Source organism: Rissa tridactyla, chromosome 5, assembly GCF_028500815.1.
Source record: "Rissa tridactyla isolate bRisTri1 chromosome 5, bRisTri1.patW.cur.20221130, whole genome shotgun sequence".
Lineage (NCBI taxonomy): Eukaryota > Metazoa > Chordata > Aves > Charadriiformes > Laridae > Rissa > Rissa tridactyla.
Genome location: NC_071470.1, coordinates 57,584,485 through 57,604,281, shown reverse-complemented (window position 1 = coordinate 57,604,281; position 19,797 = coordinate 57,584,485). Strand labels below are relative to the sequence as shown.

The 19,797-nt window shown below is 40.4% G+C and overlaps 1 protein-coding gene across 1 annotated transcript in view; it reads left to right on the top strand.

Annotated features, from left to right (window-relative positions):
* The window catches only part of COL25A1 (collagen type XXV alpha 1 chain), a 133,694-nt gene that overhangs the window by 29,879 nt on the left and 84,018 nt on the right, over nt 1–19,797 (top strand). The window contains exons 5-7 of the mRNA XM_054203160.1: nt 6,104–6,175; nt 7,068–7,175; nt 10,949–10,984. Coding sequence (XP_054059135.1) covers nt 6,104–6,175; nt 7,068–7,175; nt 10,949–10,984 — 216 coding nt within the window. The remainder of the gene's footprint in view (nt 1–6,103; nt 6,176–7,067; nt 7,176–10,948; nt 10,985–19,797) is intronic.

Sequence of the window (19,797 nt, the reverse complement as noted above, 5' to 3'; positions counted from 1 at the left end):
ATGCCAATTAGTCTGTGAGCAGTTAATTTAGCTTCTGAGATTTTGTTTCCTTATCTGCCAAAAGGCAACAGGGGTATTTACCTACTCTATTCCTGAGACTAATTATCTGTTCTGCTTCACTTGTATTAGGCTGTTGTGGCTCCCCGGTTTTCCTCCATTAAGTTGAAAGTAGGGTAAGAAATTGGAGCAAGGTAACTGGGAGTTCTGTAACTAGAAGAGGTTAGGAAAGAACTCGGATTGTACTGGCTGCCAACTTTGGCTGAAGCGTTGGGACGCTCAGACTTGAGATGTACCTCCTTTCAGAGTTCACAGGAGCGTCCTTTTGGCTTTGGGTGACTCTCCAGGGCCAAGCTATGCCTTTGATGTTTGGCTCTTGAGGTTCCCCTGGGGAATGCAGAACAGCTGTGACACTCCGGAGAGAGTGCCACATACCTGCTCCCAAGACGAGGATGTTGTCATTCCTGTCTTAAGAGCTAGGCAGTGCGTGTCTTCACTCACCACCAGTTGGCTCGCATCTTGCCCCTTTTTAGTAGTGCCAGAGGAATGGTGAGGAAGGAAGTCTCTGTACATCCTGTTCCTTTTTCTACAGCCCTGTCCTGTGACTGAGAAAACATTGTGTAGCTGTTTTATCTCAAACCGCAGATGTCCCACAAAAGTGCTACAATATTGAACACTGGAGTTGGACCAATTTGATCGAAAACAGCACTTTAAAAATATTTCATCCAGTCCTAATAAGTGTCGTAGAAGTGGCTTGAAACACTTACTTTGGGTATAAAATTTTAAGAGAAACATAAACCAGGACGGAACATTTTTGCTGTGGGAACCATCTTGATTTTGGGGACGACCAACCTATCTGGAAGTTAACTGGATGCCCACAATCAGTTTCAGTGAGAGTAATAGGTTTGCCTTCAGGAAGGATATTTTGTGTAAGTCAGGTGGTGATCACTCATCAGAAATTGTATCTGAGTTGTGTGGAAAAGATATTGGCCTCACTGAAAATTCATCTAATACTAGGACCAAAATAGAGAAGTGCTGGCTTTTTCCAGGTTTGTTCATATTGAGTGCAGTGTCAGGTAGAGTTTACTGTGAAAATACAGAGGTCATTATAGAAAATAACGCTTCTGTAATTACCTGTTTGTGTTAGTTCTTAAACATTACACTTTTATTAGTTTAAAACAAAGTCTGAATCATTACATAGTGTATTCAAATTAAAACTCTTTGCAGAACGATTGCCTAAGTGAAAAGAAATTCTTGGATCCTTGTCTTGTTGTGGTGCACTGTTTTAGTTAGCAGATTTGCTGATGGAGAAAGCAGCAGTTATGATAAAAGGGATTATATAAAAGAGCTCCTGCTGAGAGTCCATGGCACTGTACAGGGTGATACCGAACACTGTATTCCCCAGGGCAGGTACAATAATTAGCTGCAGGACTGGCACTCGGTCTGAGGGATTAATTAGAACTGGAGGTGGTGTTGGGGGAAGGTAGAGCAGCCATAAAGAGTGTCAGGATCACTCTGGCCTGAAGCCTGTGTGATTTGATGTGAAATAGCAGCAGCTGGCTGTAACCTTAGGAAGTGCAAGTGAACAGCAGGTGGTAATTCCTGTCTCATTTACCATGTCTTCACAGGAACATGTAAGCTTGCGCGGCTTGGATTTATTGGCAGGTCAGAAGGAAAATCCTAAGGAGGACTGTGACATTTACTGTACTGAGCAAATGCAATAGTCAAAATGGAGTGTACGTAGCATAGCGTAAAACCAGTAATGCTGTTACTTAATGTTATTATACTTGCCTTACGACAAGGTTATGATGACCTTATAATACTGACCTCATGTAGACCAATGCACTGTGAATACACTGAATGTACTGTGAAAAACTCTAGGACTGCTAGTGGGAATTACATCTTTGAAGGCTGTGATGGATGTAACAGGAGAACTATTTAATCTAAGTGAAAAATCAGACAGAGGGTATGATAGGATGTTCTGGCATCCTTTGGTTTCTCAGTAGTCATTGTATGGGGACAAGTAGGCTTTATCTACATTTCCAGATAGGTAAGCAGGATGCTGCATTATGTGGTCCCATGCTTGTTAGCCCCCACCAAGCATCATGTTTTGCTTGGCATTTGGGCAAAAATTGCAGCGAGGCATGCAACAAATGTGCTAATTTAGAAATTGTAACCAGCTAGCAGTTCAGGGTGAGCTTGAGTTGCTGTCAGCGGAGGAATTGAGTGGGCCAGTGGTCGCTGTTGATCACTGTAGTGTTTTGTATTCTGTGAGGGCCTCCCAGGGTGCAGAAGAAGAGCCCTTCCTATGTGCGGTTCAAGAATCAAACCAAATAAAGAGAAAATTGAGTAACTTTGAATCCATCGTTGAGAACAGCTTTAGATAGAGAAAAAATAAAACAGATCTAGGGGATATTTGTGGCTATATTTATAGCAGAGTGACAGGAAAGGAAGAGAACTCATTTTGTGGGAAGGATAGCTCTTTTTATGCCTTTTTAGAAGCTCATTGTGTGCCAACATTATCTTTCATGGATGCCAGAAGATGCGATGCCTTCTAAAGCCTCCCACGCGTACAAAAACTATGCACCCATTATAGCTTCTTTGCTGGGTTCCATTTAGTATTCCCGTGTTTCTGGCTCTCTCCAAATATGTGTGTTACTTACAGGGAGATGATCAAGGTCCAAGCTGGCATTGCATGTCTCTGACCATTAGGTCTGAGATTACGCCTGCTTTGGGCAAAGGAAAGAAAGCTTTGTCCTACTTGGGAACAAGCTGAAAGAAGTTACTAAGCTGCTGATGGAAGAATGGAGTTGTTCCCTTTTCTCGTGTGTTGTATATATAGGCAGAAAACTGCAGTACTGATAAATTACTCTTGAACTTGGCTGTGTGGGGTTGGGAAGCATTGAGAATGCTGGGGCTGGACTTTGAAGTGCTCTATGTAAATGTTTTTGTGTAGAGCTACACAAAAATTCCAAAATTCTTTCGTTTCTTCTCAAGAAAAAAAAAAAAAGTCTTTCATGGCAAACCAGTACATTTTCTGACTAAACTCCTTTCTTAATTAATTCTCAGCTCTCTGTGTTCAAGATGAAATCAAACCCAATATGAGTTTTGAGTTTCCATTTTGTAAAATGTCAAATTGCAAATATGCTACATTTAGAGGCAACTGAAAATTACTGTGCTGTAATCCTAAAGGCTGATGAGTAAAAATGAAGTTGTTAAAAGATTTTCTGTTTATCCCTTTTTTTTAATAAATGAGATTTAAAGTTTATTGCTTGCTACTCAGATTTTAGTTCTTTTGTAGGTTTCTTATTTGTACTCATTGCCATTACATGGGTATTGTAGTTTTATCTAGAAGAGGAATGGACCATGTGCACAGCAGGGCTAATGAGTCACAGATGTAAAGATTCTGGCACATTACCATCTAATAACTTACTTTAGCTTATATTCCATAATAAGATAAATGCAAATTTGATACATATGTTTTCTAAACGATGTATCATTCCAGTCTTAGCAGTGTCTCAGGAGTGAGTGTCTTTAAATGTTTGGAGTTTTAGCCTTTTTTGGTTTTGTTTTCTTTTTATTTGTCTCTAAAGAGGAGATTTCGGGTCACCGAGCAATGCAGTTAGCCACACCATGGTTCATCACAATGAAGTGGGAAGGCTGGCAAAACTGCCACTGGTTTTATGGGATCCACTTATAGGGTTTCCGCTTCCTTGTCTCATGGGTGTATATCAGGAATAAAGCTGCTGCATGCAACTCAAAGGTGCTAGCGAAGGACATGTATGCATCAGAAAGTTACTCTGCCATTTTTTGTAAAGACCAAAGTGGTCTTTGTGATCCAGAGGTTCTCTGATGTGATTGCATGTGGAGACGAATAGAGCAAATATTTGCCATGTTAAAAGAATCTGCTGCAGCTGAGAGACCTTGGCAGGCTGCTGTTGCCTGGGGGTGCTTTCCACCAGGCCAGCTGGGCTGAAACGGGCTCGTGAACCATGGCAATGTGCGTTGCCCCAGGAGGGCCTTCGTGCAGGATTTCTTGGAAGCCACCTTGTCCGGCAGCCAAAGCCAGGCGCAGCCTTCACGTTTGGAGGTGCCAAGCTGCAACCCTGCAGCCATAGACTCTAGGCCTCACGGAGGGCCTGTGCCACCAGCTCCACCTCACAGAGGTGGCATGTATGCGTGCATGCACATAGGGAGCTCAGAGCTACCAGACTGTATTTTATTCTGTGTTCCTCAGCCTGATGTCTCTCGGCCATTGAACAAGCCTCTGCTTCAGACAGGGTGCTATGCTAAAGGCAAGGAGAGGACTTGGGGATTTCCTTCTTTAGGAGTTCATTGCTCAACTGTATAAGGTTTCAGTTTTATCAGAAGGTCTAATTCGCACCCTACAAGGCAGCACTAGAAAGGTGTTGAACTGAGAGCAAAATTCACCCCTTGTATTGTCACAGCAGGCCACAATTGCCACACTTCTTATTTTTACCAGTACAGTACAAGTTCTGCACATGTTGATAGAGTAGAAGATGAGAAACCATATGCAGCACACAGCGCTTGAGGGGAAAAATTTTGCCCTGGATATGAAAATGCTGCTATATGTCTTGAAAACATTGACCTTGGCCATTCTGGACTACCCAAGATCTAGCAGTAGATTGTTGTTCAGTGTTTATAACTGTGTATGTACTACCAGTTTATGTGCTGAATGTCATATGTTAAACAGAACGTGAGGAGCAGGATTATACAGATTATGTATACAATTATACAAAACACTTCAAAATGCACTGTCACTGCTGTCAAGTTCTGCAGCAATCCGGCGTCAAAGCTTTCTACGTAGCTCTCTTGAAGTGCTGTAGCACATTTTAATTGAAAATGGCTCAGTCATCCGTTGGCTGATAGTCTAACGACCGTCAAATGATCATAACAATTTATTGTAATTTTAAGGAAAGTCACCTCTGTGGGACCTCTTCGTCTAAAATCTCCTGATGTTCTTGTAAAATAACAGCCTGCATCTGCAGCGTAGTGCAAACCTAACTCTGTTTCCCATATGACAGAGAGGCTGTTTCCTGTCAGTAGGCCATGTGGGGTATACTAAACATAGTGTTCGTTCTGTTTGTCTGTTAGTAAATTGTCTCTGTGATGTTTGTGTTGTGCTGTTTTGGTACCATGTTATGCTGTGTCCCTAGGGTCTGCCAGGCTTCCCCACAGTCGCTGCTCTGCACAGTAATCAGATCCTCACCGTCAAGGTTTGTGGCTGACACGTACCTGTTCAGTCAGGTCTCTCTGTATCAGCATAAAAGTGCACATGAAAAATTGTTTTTGCCATGGGATGCCAGTGAATCCTTGTGGTGGACCTAATTCAACCCTCACTGCCTTTACATTGCTATACGTACTCCTGATACAGAGCATGGGATCAAATCTACAACCGTGTACGGTGTTACCCCCAGCAGCACCCACATTCCGTGTGATCTTGGTCAGTATTTTATTTTCAGATTAGATTTGTCTGTAGCTCTGCCTCCCTGAGGAGTGTGGAAAATGTCAGTGAACTCTATACCGGTTACATATAGAGTCAGCTATTTGTGTTAGATATCAGAGGTTTAATCTGTACATACAGATTTTTTCAAAGCGCATTTGCAAATTAAGCAGGAAGGATTGAAGCAATCTGGTCAAGCTGGAACTCCAGTCCTCATTAAAATGACACCATTCTTCATGGCACAATATGCTGGTTAGAAAATCTGACTGAAAATTGAACTGGTGCTTTGTCTCTAGAAGCTTTGCTGAAAGAACAGTGTATAAAAATACTGATTTTTAGAGCCTGGGTAATGAAAAAATTAATACAAATGAAGAATTCTCACAGGAAATCTGAGGAGAAAAAAGTTACGCAGTTAATTCATTGTACATGATTAATTCCTGAAGCGGTATGTCCTGTACATTAGAGGTCAATTTCTTCAAAACAAAATGCACAGTTTCTGTCGGGCAGAAGCACCGGTTTATATTATTTTAGCTATTACAAATCTAATGACTATGTCTTTATTTCTTTCTCGGGCCTTCTGATGTCTATTCTTCAATTCTCTCATCTCTGATCTTCAACCTTTGACTTCACCTGCCTGATCAGATGGTGTTCCCTAAAATCAATCATGGGTTTCTCTCTGCTGATCAGCAGCTCATTAAACGCCGCCTCATTAAGGTAGTGCTTCATCTCACTGGAGTCCGGTTCTTCTTTACATTCAGTTTACTCTTTGCTGTACCTTTTTATCAGATGCCTTCTTATAGCAGGTTGTTCATTTGAAAATGTTTTGGAATGAAGCGGGTGTTAATGACATTAACAATTAAAAGGCTATGGGTAGCTTTGCTAAATGATCCAGGTTTAAACTGCAGTCATTTTTTTCCAGTGGTTTGCAGTGGTGTACTGGAAATTAAATAACTTCAGCACCATTTTTTTTTTGTGTCTTTTTTTTTAAAGGGGAAGGTAATATGTTTTGGCAGCTCTCTTGAAAATTGGCTTTTACAAATTCACAGGTTTAAATCATTATGGGAGTTAGCTAATTGTCACTATAAAACAACCCCCCGAAACAGATGAAAAATTATGTACAACTTTGTGGAAAAGCAGTTATTTTCCATCTTCATTTTTGAAATCTGTCCGTGCATCGTTGATGGGCTTGGAAAATTGTCCTGCAAACTGTATATTCTCACATGTGACTTTTCTTTTTTACCTCAGCTTTGTTGTGGTTATGCCAATTGTGAAGCAAACAGCTGCTTGTTGCAAACAGTTACTTGCTTTGGAAATCTGGATGAGTAAAATATTGCAAGGCTACCCCAAATTTTGGCTTATGTCCTGTGAATAGGACAAGCAGTTTAGAATTTGAGCCTTCTGCTCTGTGGCTGATTGCACTGGATAGACACAACCCACTGCTCTTCAAGGCAAAGTGCAGTCTCTGCCATAAGTGGTGAAGAAGCCAGTGTCCAGATCATGGCCGCTTCTTCCAGCCTGCCTTACACTCTTTCTGGGTAAATCAATGTCTTTTTGTGTGGTTGATGCCTGTAAAGCAAACTTCTGATGAGTTTTTTCATTAATATAGGGGGACCAAGGACAAGCTGGCCCCCCTGGGCCTCCAGGGCCACCAGGACCCAGAGGTCCCCCAGGAGATACTGGCAAAGATGGTCCTCGTGGGATGCCTGGCATTCCGGTAAGTTAGCCTCTTGCTGTCACAGTGTCCAAATTCCTCTCAAGTGTGTGCCAGCTCAGTTTCAGAGATGTTTTCTGAGGTAAGATTGGCAAGTAAGACGTGTGGAAGCAGAACCACAGGCAGATTTCGTGGTGTACCTGAAGTCCCCCACACACAGAGCAAGTTCTTAGCAGGGCCAAGAGTAACACCTAGGTTCTTTGCCTCCCACCCCTGATGGTTTCCCCACACATTCTAAGGTTTCTCAGTTGCTCACTGATGTTTAATAGCTACCTGAGGAGTGTCTGTCCCATTCCACAAGTGGCAAATGTTTCTACTCAGACTTTGAGAATAAAGCTGAATTTGAGATGTCGTAGCATGGCTGGGCTTGACTTCTCACTTCTTAATTATTTATCCTCAGAAATCATGGAATTAAAGTCAGAAACTGCTAAATGCTGCCCAAAGTATGATGAAGTTGGGAATCAGATTCTGCCATCTTTACACAAGTACAACAGTACCATTTTCTTTGGCTCGTCCCCCATATTTCGTTAGAACAACCAGCAGAATCCAGTATATTGCCTCTTGTTTGTTTTAGGCACTGAATCAGACCCACTGCCTTTGGCGCTTCGTGACATGACGATTAAACACTTTTTAAACAGATGCATAAACACAGTACTTTTTTTTTTTTTCATTATTTAGCAAAATATGGGTATGGTTTTGGTTTTATATTTTGTAGCCTCCTTAATTTGCATTCTTTTGAAAGAAGTACCTCTCTTTTCATCATGAATGCCACAGTGTTATCAGTTTGGAAATGGAATCACAGGCAGGAAGGAGATGTGACAACTGACATGCCACATGTACAGATGCACCCCCCCACCACCACCCTTGATAAGTAAAGGTCGCAGCCAAGAGGACACATAGGGAACTAGCAAGGTGAGGACCAGCACTGGATACAGAAACAGGTTTTTTGAATGAAAAGTGTAGCCCATTATATGGGGCCAGGGCAGGAAGGCGTAAGGCTTCCCTGCAGGGCCTTTTCAGATAAAACCAAGAAAGAAAATATCTATGCTCCTGTTCTGGCCCTATTCAGGTTACCTCATCTGAAATTGTATTAACTGTACAAATATAACATAATATGATGACAATAATAATGCTCTGCTAAAATTTCCTGTGAAAATCCAGCAAGGCCTGGCAATTAAGGCCTGTAGTACTCTAGGGTTGCTGTTGTTGTTGTTTGTAGTTTTAGAGTTTTTTTGCCACCATTGCCCTTATAAGTTCTAGCTCAAGGCTGGATCAGGCTTTCGGGCGTCATCTGGGCCTCCCTTCTGTTCTTTTAATGTGGTAGAATTTACTGCGGTCAGCAGAGTTGCTTCTGGTTTGATGTAGTGAGGGTGAGACTGAAACCAGCACCCATTTCTGACTGCAGCGATACCACTTTTATAATTCCCGTAGAAGAGGCTAGGAGAATCAACTGGTGTTGCTGATTACAATGTGACTGTGTGTCGCTTGGGTTTTTGTGCTTCTTAGCAAAGGGAACATTAGTGTTTGTCATAAGAGGAGAGTAATGCATTTTATGCAATGAGATCATTCCATTTCATAATAGTTCTGTAGTGATTTTGACTTTAGATGGCAAGAGAGAGTTTCTTTTTATAGTTTTTTAAGCTGTGGCTATCTTAAGCCCTATAGCAATATGGAAAATCAGTTCATAATACTGCTTTAGAATCAGATACAAACAAGCACTCCGAGAGAAACCATTCGGACTGTTGGCTGTCATTACCATCCGGCTCCTTCCTATTGTCTGTACCCTCAGGTTAATGTTGCTGATCCTCGAAAGGCTGGTTTTCTCCATGGCTATGTGATATACAGTCAAGCAGGAGAGATGTAAAGGGAAAACTTAGCCAAGAGGCAGTGACAGCTTTGTATTTTTAAAAGGCTTGCGTGGACCTATGAGCTACAGAGCTGAACAACAAAACAATAGCCGCACCGTGTTATGAGTAAGGACGATGCAGCATCACACAGCTATAGGAGGGTCCTTACAGCGGCCAACCACCATTAGAATGCAGTCATTTCCTCTTTTGGGGTACTAGGCAAAACAGGGGCTTCTCTTCCAGCCGGTCCTTCTCAAACAAGGGGCCTTACAATCACCAGAGCTATAAGATGATGTTTTGGCCCTTGCTTTCCCCCATGCCCATACACTTGCTGTGTATCCTGAGGTCAGGCAGCCAAGGAAGCATGGCACAGGGAGCAACTCCAGCAGCTCTCTGTCTGAGATTTGGCCTACTAGTTTAAAAAGCAAAGTAGTAATATATTTAATGTGCAGTAACCTCCATTACTTCTCTTCCACAGTATAGCAGGGTTGAGGAGCAGCCTGTTTGCCCACACGTCTCCATCTGTCCCCACGTCTCCATCTGTGTCATCACCTGTTGCATCCTAGAAGTGTGTGTCCTGTTACAGATACTTAAAGCTTCTAGAGATGCGAATGTGTTGGTTTCTCAGGCAGTGGTGTGGAACCAGAGCATACTTGCCTTCCTACAGAGTGATACCTAGAATAGGCGCCTTCCCTTTGCATCACACAGACACAAGCACAAAGACTTTGAAACTTTAACACCTCCAAAAAGAAGTAAAAGACAAATGATTTTTTTTTTTTAATTGCTGGTAATAAGACAATAGAATATGATACAAACTCTTGAAATTATTTCACCATCGTTTCCGAGCACTTAGGAGGATATCTTGACGCTCACTTCAGGCTGTGTGATTGCTGTATGCGTAAGTTAGCAAGGCTTCGGAGTGAGCTGAAAAGTCCAACAAGCTTGCGAAATCAGCTGTCAGAAACCTGTCTATGTGGTTTCTGTCTCCTGGGTATCTAGGTGTGTTTGCAGATGCTACGTGTTTGGTTCTGAATGCAATGTGCACATACCCAAAGAAGCAGTTCTAATTCTTTTTAGTTGCCAAGAAGAACATCAGAACAGTTCTCATCAGTTTTTTGACAGGTTTTCTTTATGACAAAGCTGCTAAAGAAGATCCTGCACCTGTGCTGATACAACAGAAATGGACTGCCCTGTGCTCTGTTGGGTTTACAGGGGAGCGATCTATAAACCAGATCACTGAAATGATAGGAACTCTGGTTTTTGCATGGGTATTTTTAGCCCATATTGTACAACTGATACGTTCTACTGTCTCTACAGACAGTGGTATGTGTTCATATGGGAAGAAAGGGGAGAAGATAGATTCTGATTTTATGTAGACCTGTGCCTGCAGAAAGAGAATACATTGCAAAAATGATGAGTTACCATTTTGAAAGCTAATCCAGGTATTTAACAGCTGAGTAATTATTGCATGGCTTCAAAATACCAATATTCATGGGTTTTATGGAACATGACAATTTGCAATGGTAAGTTATGATTGCTGTCTGAGGTGATGACACAGAGCAGTAGTTTTGGAATACGTAAGCAGTGGGATTCAGCACATATGTGAAAATAACCTTTCTCTGTGTCCTTTAGCACCACTGACTGGAATGGATTATGTTTGGAATCAAGGGACAGAGTCAAGACACCAATACTTAATTGTTGCTTTGAGAACTATACCATTACATGATTGTGAAACAGTACTTTGCCTCTTAAAATGCCTGAGATTTGGCCTACTAGTTTAAAAAGCAAAGAAGTAATATATTTAATGTGCAGTCAGCTGCCATACCTGTTTAAGAATGGAATTTTTAAGATACTTTATTATTAGGTAGAAAAATGAATTCAAGATGTGTTACTGAAATTATTCACTCCTTTTTATTTTTTTATTTTAAGGGCGAGCCAGGAAAACCAGGAGAACAAGGATTGTCAGTAAGTACTCCTTTCTTCTAGTTTGCTAAGAAACTGTAACAGATACATGACATATACACATTTTAAAATGTGAAATTCCAGAAAGCTTTATAGCTGTGTATTTCCTAACCTTCCTTTGTCACAGACTATTTGAAGCCTCATTTGTGAAGAAAACATGAGAAAGACAACATCCTCTTTTTACATACAGCAGCCTGTCATATAAGGCCAACTTCTTTAAGCTTGCAGAAGTAGAGGGAAATAAAACAGCTAAGTGCACAGCAAAGCAAAAAGAACCAAGCCAGGTGTTCCCAGTTGCCGGCATCCACTTATCACTGTCTCTGAAATTAAGCTGTTTCCACCTTGAGACCATTGAGTAGCACAAGAACCATCTACATGTTTTAAGGGCCAAAATTCCAGCTGTCTCTGTGGCAATAGCTCTGGCCCTTTGCCTGATGGAACAGTGAAGACATGGCACAGCATACTGAAACTCTCAGAATATTTTCCTCTCCTGAGGGTTTGGTTTTTTCTTGTGTGTGTGTGAGAATGTAACAGCCAAATGAATGCATTTTTTACAAATAATCAGATATGGGAGTAGATGTTTTCTGTTGCATCAGGAACTAATTAACCCTATTCGTTTGGAAGCAAATTGAAGTTCCACTGGTTGTAAATCAGCTTCAGCCACAGGGTAAGGCATCAGAAGTTTCTGCCTGTCACATATTCCCAGAACTGTGAAACATGCGGTGGTTTTTTTTTCCCTTAAGATCTCCCTAAACACTCATGGTCATTCTTATTTTTATGAGAGATGACAGAATTGTAGCCTGTGGCATGTGGTTTTGATTCCTGAATGCTTCTGAGAAGGAAGATTATATGCTCAGCAGTCAGTGAGATATGATTGCTATCTGTTTAAATTTATAAAGTTTTAAACAGGTGTGATGATATTTTACCTTGACAAATTGCAAAATGTTTTGAACTGACAAAATCCAATATCTTTTGGAAGAAAAAAATAAGATACTGAAACTCAGAAAGACCTGCTGTGATCAGCCAGTTAAAGTCCTGTACTTTTTCATTTTGAGATAATGGTTTAACAAAACCAAAATCAAAGCCTCCCAAAGGTACCACCTAGTGTTTTAGCATGTTTCCGGGCTCTTTTTTGTTCTGTCCTTTTGGTTTCTGAGGGCCTGGTAATAATAGGTGCAATAGGTGGGAAGGAAAGGGGGTTTTTTTGTTTTCTTTTATTTGTAATATTCTCCTATTTGACCTCTGGACAAAACTCAGATTCTGCAACAAAGTCTTCCTTCTACTCAAGACCAGATCTTCAGGGTCACAGAAACCCTGAGGGCTTTTAAAGCAAAACATAGTCCGTCACCTTTTAGTGTCCATGTTCAGAAGATTCCCACTGCTTTAAAGTAACCATCTGTGTGTAAGAACTAAAGAACTCCTACTGATCTGATTTTCTAAATGCAGGTGTGTTTAAATAGGGAGAAAAGGTGTTTTAAAAATGAAAACAGCAAGCTTGACTTAGAGAAAGATCCAATGTTACATAAATTTCCAGCTCCAAATGCCTGCTCTAAAAGTCAGTCTGCTGGCTTAAATATTAGGTTGTGTATAGATCAAGTAAAGAGCATCAGAGTATCAGGGAAAGGTAATTAATTTCTTTTTATTCTTCTTGGTGCTTCTGACATACTCTTTATGCCAGTACAGATTTCCAAACTCTCTTCCTTGTGGAAAGTCTTACCATTATTCAGGTGCTGTCTAGCTGCTTCTGACATCTTCCATCAGTGCATTACTGCACTCACATACCTCTCTATTTCCATGTTGGAAATTGAGAAACTACTGCAGAAATGGCTGATTTCTCAACAAGTATGCTGTAAAATTGTGTTGTCAGAGAAAATAGGTATAGTTTGCTGTGGAGAACACGTGCCTTTGCCTGCCTGAGAGAGAACATGCGCCTTTGCCTACCTGAGATTCTTTTTCTGCATTTTCCATGTATTATATTTTCAAAGTAAATGAAAACAGAGATCTCTGCCCAGAGGAGCTTCTAGGTTAATTCTGCAGGAATTTTTTTGGAAGGACTTTCCTTTGTTTCACACCAAAAGTCTGAAGTTGGAGTCAGCTTCCTGTGTGTTTGGTTTTTTTCCCCTGTTGAAATTGAAACTGTGAAGTCGATGGGTCCCATAAAATAATTTTTCTCCCTCTCAGGCAGGGGAGATTTACTTGGACTACATACAGAGAATGACAAAGTTTGAGTTCTCTGGCATGAGTTCTTCTTTGACACAAGAGAGCTCAGCCTATCTTAGGTGCACAAGGTAAATTTTCCCTGAAGCTAGGGAATGGCTGCTTTTTTTCCCCATTTCCAATGTAAATGGGTGGGTTGGGCCAGGGTGGGGAGAGGAGAGGTTTAGGAAAGCTAGTTGTTCCTTACAGTGGTCTCTCATTTCCTGTTGAAAATCTTTCTAGATTATGGGAGTGCCAGTGTGCTTCTATTGCTCTTCTATCCTTGCAGTTGAGACGTTGGGGAGAGCTGTTTCCAAGGGTTTTTTTGGCTCTGTATGTTGCTGTGTCAGGAAGAATACGTTTTCTCTTTGAACGAAGAGAGCTCAAGTTCTTTTTAGGTGAGATGAAGGCTTAGGTTTTAAGTTAGAAAGGTGTGGCTGTATGCATCTTTAATGTTAGAAGGGCATGTAAGAATGACTAGATAGTTGCAATTTGTGCCTGGTTTCCATGGCACTCGAAAGCCCTGAAGATCTACTTTCTACGGGAGTTGAAGGTTTCATTCCTCTATGTAGAAAGGATCAAGAGAATTCAGAGGGAGGCCAAGCAGTGGGGCGACCAAAGGGATTAAGTTTTGAAATATTATGTGGAACTAGCAAAATGGAAGTGTTATGTGGAACTATGCAAGAGGGAAGGCCAGTAGTTTCCTTAGCTTTTCAACATTTTCAGTTAAAGTTGTGTCCTGCCTCTCATAATTCATCCTTCTTCCCATGACATTTGTGTGCTCTTCCTGGTGATGACTCTTAAATGCCATACAAGAGTTTTTCTGTTTTATCTTCTCATTTTCAGAATGAATCATAAATGAATTTGTGATTCTTTTCTACTCAAGAGCTAGGATTGATGGTTTCAGACTATTCATGAGAACTTAAAGTGAGTCAGTGATGGGAAATCTCAAAGGATGACACTAATAGATCAACATTTTCAGGTTCATAAACTGCAATAGGGCAGAAGGTGTACATGGGGTGGTTTTGTTTCTAATTTCCATGTGGGAGAGTTTTTGGTGCATTTATGTTTAAAGTATTTTAAACTACTGCATAGTATTAAACATTTGGAAGATCAAAATTTGCAATGTTTTCAGCTCCTTGGAAAAGAATTAAATTTAAACGTGCTCAGTGTATGAATCAACCACTTCTTGTCACTGAAAAAAACCTGTATATTATTTTATCCCCCAAAATTGGCTTTAAAGACAGATAAGTGATTTTACAGATGTTTTGCATGAACAGAACAGTCCAGAATAACCAGAGAATTCAGGTAAAGGTGTCTCTTTGCAAAAGTAATGTATACTATAATGATTAACCCAAATGCAAAATCCCTCTGCTTTAAGATATATTGTTTTCCAAACTAGTAGTTTTGTGCTTATACAGCCTTGCTGGGCATCTGTTCAAGAAAATAAGGCCTAACGTTACTGCTTTTACTAGTTATTCAGAATAAGGAGGATGTTATTCCAAAGGATATTGCCATTTCTGTGAAAGACAGTGGAAAAGTGTAACCTTGCAGCTAAGTCTGCAGAATGTGACATCTTTAAAATGAATTAATATTAATTTTTCATCTTAGGTTAAAATGAACTCACAGGGACCAGGCAGAACTGACTGGGAAGTGCTGCTGGCTTCAATTCAGCCTTTCAGGCCAATGGCCAAGGCCAGATCCTCAGTTGGTGTGAACCTTCATAGCTCCTCCGGGAAACTACTAATTGTGATTTTGTTTTCAATGGCCAGAGTTCTGCAGCAGCCTTTTTTTTTTCATTCTGGTAGCATGTTCATAATAAATTTTATAAGGTGTTGTTCTTAAGCTGTTTAGCTGCAAAAGTTTATTAAGAACTACCAGATGAGATGGAAAATCTCTACCTGTGCCTCTCACAGCAACTATTCTTTTTTTCCCCAATACAATTGCATTGGCCTTAACTTGCAGGAAATCTCAGGAAAAATAGACTTTGGCATTTTGTAACTTCTTTACTTCAGTAATGGCTGCCACAACAATGACTAAGAGAATGATTATAAGAAGCTCTGCCTGAGCACTAATTAATAGATATTGCTGCTCTTTTTGTCAATTAAGGTAGATAGCATTGGAGGGGAGCACTGCTTAATCCAAAGTTATATTAGGTTTCCCATCATACGTAATCTGTTTTTTTAGATGGTTGTCCTTTTATCTAGGTGATTGATCAATACTAAAGTATTGCACATTTCAATACTAGTACTCTAGAAATTGCAATCTTTATGAAACACTCCTCAACCATGCAGGAACACGTTTTCAGAATTACATCGTGTGCCCATTACGCACAGAAAATACTATCAGTGGGTAGAACACAGGCTCCACTGAAATGCAGATGACTACTTTGTATGAAACCTGTGCTTTCCTCTTCACGTACATCTGCTAGTTCAGGTTTCCTTTTCAAGTTCTTTATGCCATCAGACTCATTAAGAAATTGATTTGTGGGAGTAAGGAAGTGATTGTCCCCCTGTACTTAGCTCTGGTGAGGCCCCACCTCGAATACTGTGTTCAGTTTTGGGCCCCTCACTACAAGAAAGACATTGAGGTGCTGGAGCAGGTCCAGAGAAGGGCAACAAAACTTGTAAAGGGTCTGGAGCACAAGTCTTATGAGGAGCGGCTGAGGGAGCTGAGGTTGTTTATGCTGGAGAACAGGAGGCTGAGGGGAGACCTTATCGTTCTCTACAACTACCTGAAAGGAGGCTGTAGAGAGGTGGGAGTCAGTCTCTTCTCCCAAGTAACAAGTGATAGGACAAGAGGAAATGGCTTCAAGTTACGTCAGGGGAGGTTTAGATTGGAAAAATTTCTTCACTGAAAGGGTTATCAAGCATTGGAACAGGCTGCCCAGGGAAGCGATTGAGTCACCATCCCTGGAGGTGTTTAAAAGACACGTAGATGCAGTGTTTAGAGTCACGGTTTAGTGGTGGATTTGGCAGTGTTAGATCAACAGTTGGGGTCGATGATCTTAAAGGTCTTTTCCAACCTAAATTATTCTATGATTCTATGCTAAGTCTTTAATCATTCTTACAGGCACCAAAGGGGAAATATCTGTTCTCAGGGACAGTCTAACTTCTGTTGTCCCATATAGACACAGTACCTCCTGGACAGTCTAACTTCTGTTGTCCCATATAGACACAGTACCTCCTAAAGACCTTCTAGATACAAAGAACTTTCACTTTACACAGGAAGTTTGGAAGCTTAAAAAACCAATATTTTTGATTTTTTATTTGCAGAGCTTTGGAATAAGAGCTTTTTTTGTATGACAGTGCATTGCACCATTGTGAGGTATTTTGCTGTATAACTTTTTCAGTATACAAAAGCATTCACTATTTCATTATATTTTTGTTAGGCATTTTCATTTGGTGTTTGTTCTCACTCTCCATGAACTCTGATACCTTGTAAAACAAATCATTACTGCTGCCCCAGACTGGCAGATTGAAAATGCCCAAACTTTCTAGTTCAGATATATTTCTTTAAATGTTAAGCAATGGAGTCACTAGAAGTTGAATACAAAAACACCCTGAGAGGCTGTTGCTAATGTATCACACTCTGAATTTCTGTGCTTTGAAACTGCAACTTTAACCTATACAGGGCAGAATTATTTCTTTGCAGCTTGCTAAAGCACAAGGAACAGAGTAAGCTTAAAAGGAAAATACGATCGTAACATTAGAAGGGAATTCTAGCAAGAATTCTCATCTCAGAACATTTGTTCTAACTGCATTTACATTTACTACAGTCTTTTCATTTTTTTTTTTTCATTTATTCCAGATAGTTATTTGTCAAGGCCTAACTGAAGTGTCCAACTTCATTCAATCCTTTAAATTATGCCAAGGTTTGGTATGATACAAGCTCTGGAGGTCTGTTGATCTTGGAAAACAGTGATTGAAGAGTGGCATTCATAGTGGAAATATTTCATCTTTTAAAAACACAGTTGTATAGAAGACTTTTATAAACGTTCATTTATCCTTGGTTACCCAGTTTTCCAAGTGCTTAGGTAGCTATCAAATAATTCTCCATCTCCAGAGAAACACAGATAGCAGTTGAATTTCTTCAGCGCAATGCATCTTCTTTTTCCATCCACCTATTGAGGAGCTATTTGAATGAGAACCTAACTCAGTGAAGCCCTGCAATAGCTTGTCATAGCTGCCTAGCTAGTTTACTCAATTCCACATGATGGCAAAGAATTCTTCTGAAGTATTCATGACATCTGAAACAGTAAGAACTATTTTTAATTTTTATTATATTTAGTTATCTTTGTATTCTGGGCAACTCTTACAATCAACTTTTCAGCCCTCTCAGTTGAAGTTTCTCAGTGATGTGTCAATTTAAAGAAAAGTAGTGTAATTTTCAAAAATGCTAAGCAGTCACCTCATCCAAACAGTTTTCATGAACGTTCATTGGAGTTTATGAAGCCTAGATGCTCTTTATAAAATGAGCTTTCTAATATTAGTTACCAGTGGTATGGTGACTCATACCATAGCATCCCTACATGGAAGCTCTGGCAGCTTCCCATGATACAGGCAAAAGACAAATAGTTATTATCAACATCATCTGCCTAGACTATTATAGAGTGATTTGTTGATCGTTATAGATATCATATATATACAGCCAGGAAGTGAAAGAATTCTGTAGCCCTTGTCTTAAAGACTTTTGTTTTACCTCCTTCATGTTCCCAGGGATGATAGTGTCAGAGAACGAGTGACAACATATTTATTACCTGTGGTAGTAGATCAAGCCTCCAACTAGTGAAGACTACTGTGTGTTCCATATATGTCTGGTCACTGCAGAGCAGAGGCTTTGGGCTTGAGGGGAATGAGGTGAGGAGCAGTGGTAGCAGCTGTCTGCACTGGGCTGCCTGGACCTGATGGCAGAAGAGCCACCAAAAGTGAAGTTTAGCTGAGTCTGTATTTGCAAAGCATCCCTTTGTACTGGAGCAACCAGCAGGGCTCGTATACCACTGAGGCTGTTACAGAACACAGAACAGTTGAAGAAAAAGAAAGAAAAAACAACCTAAGGAGTTGGTTGCAAAACACGTATTTCTTGCCTTCTGCTTCTGTCTCAAGACCTACCTAGAGGTTTTGATTGCTGGTCTTACTGTCTGTTCAAGCGGGCAACACAGCACTCTTCCCACTTCAGTAGAATAATCAGGGGGAGAAAATCCACATGGCCATATTGAATTTCCTGTCTAAATTCTTCTAGAAGCGATCAATTATACATCTGAAAATGAACTTAAGTCTTGTTGTGTTTTTTTGTTTTGTTTTGTTTTGCTTTTATTTTATCCCTTCAGGTTACCCCCTTTCTCCCAGATTGTATTTACTTGCTTATTTCTGTCTCTCCAGTGTAATTCTGTGCCTTGCTCAGAGAATGCAGGTAACTCACAGAAAACAGGCGCTTCACAGCAATTCCAGAGTATTGCAGTTTTTTGAAGTCATTTTCTGTTAGTAATTTAATTTCAGGTTTTCTATTCAGGTGGCTGCTGGCAGGCTTATGTAGGGAGGGATGGGAGGTGACAATGGACGAGCTGCTAAGTTTCCAGTGGCTTTGATTTTCTTTCCCAATGCTAAGGAGCAGTGCTTTAAAGAAAAATTGTTTCTATTCAGCTATGTTTTACAGTCTGAACATTAAAAGGATAAAAAGCACTTGTTATCATGTGTAAATTGTGAAATGTATCACTTTAGGTAAGCTTTTAATTGCAATTGGTTTTCTAATCATAATGCGGAAAGTAGCTGTAGTGTTGAGGACAGTTCTTGTTGTCAAGTGGCATGGTAGCTCAATGGGCATGAGGCACCAGAGCCATTTCCAGGCTGAGTAAAGGCTTAAGTACCAGAAATGGAAAACTGCTAATTGCATAAAATATTTATTGATAAATATCCGCTGCATCTTTTCTCCAAATGATTCATTTTCAAGGCAAAATAAGAGCAATGCTATGCTGCTATGTAAATATTTTCTTATCCAATAACTCCTCTGGAGGAGCTGGAATGATGGCAACAGCGAGGGGGAGATTCTAGTGAAAGATCTTTTCCTGCAGACATCTGCAATGTCTTGAATTATATCCATCTTACAGGCTGACAACTGAAAGCACCAGCCAAAAAGTGATCAACAAAGCAGCACATTTAACAGTTTACTTTGGGGGATAGTTATTAATAAAGTGAATGGTCATTTTACCTTCAAATAGGAACTTTGTATTGAGGGTTTGATACAGCTGAATGTCTGTAGAAGATTTTATTAGCTTGTTAAGTAGTTAGAAATGGAAGAGGCAATATGGACGTGAAAGTAACAGGAATGAGATATGAAGGGTAGTCTTCAGTTGTCCGTCATTCAGTCTGGCCTGCTGATGGAGGGATTTTTCTCAAGACCTGAAATATCCCCAAAATGCAACTGGTTAATATACGAAAGGTCAATAGATAACTGATGCACAGGGCAGACATTTGGAGCCTATTTTGAGAACACTGATGTAGAAAAGCTCTAGTTTGAGCATTCATTTCTTGGATTTTTTAGCATGTTAGCCAAATTTGCATCTTTCTCACAGAAGAGGAGGATGCTCTGGAAGAAACTTACTTCCTTCTCTGGGAGAAAGG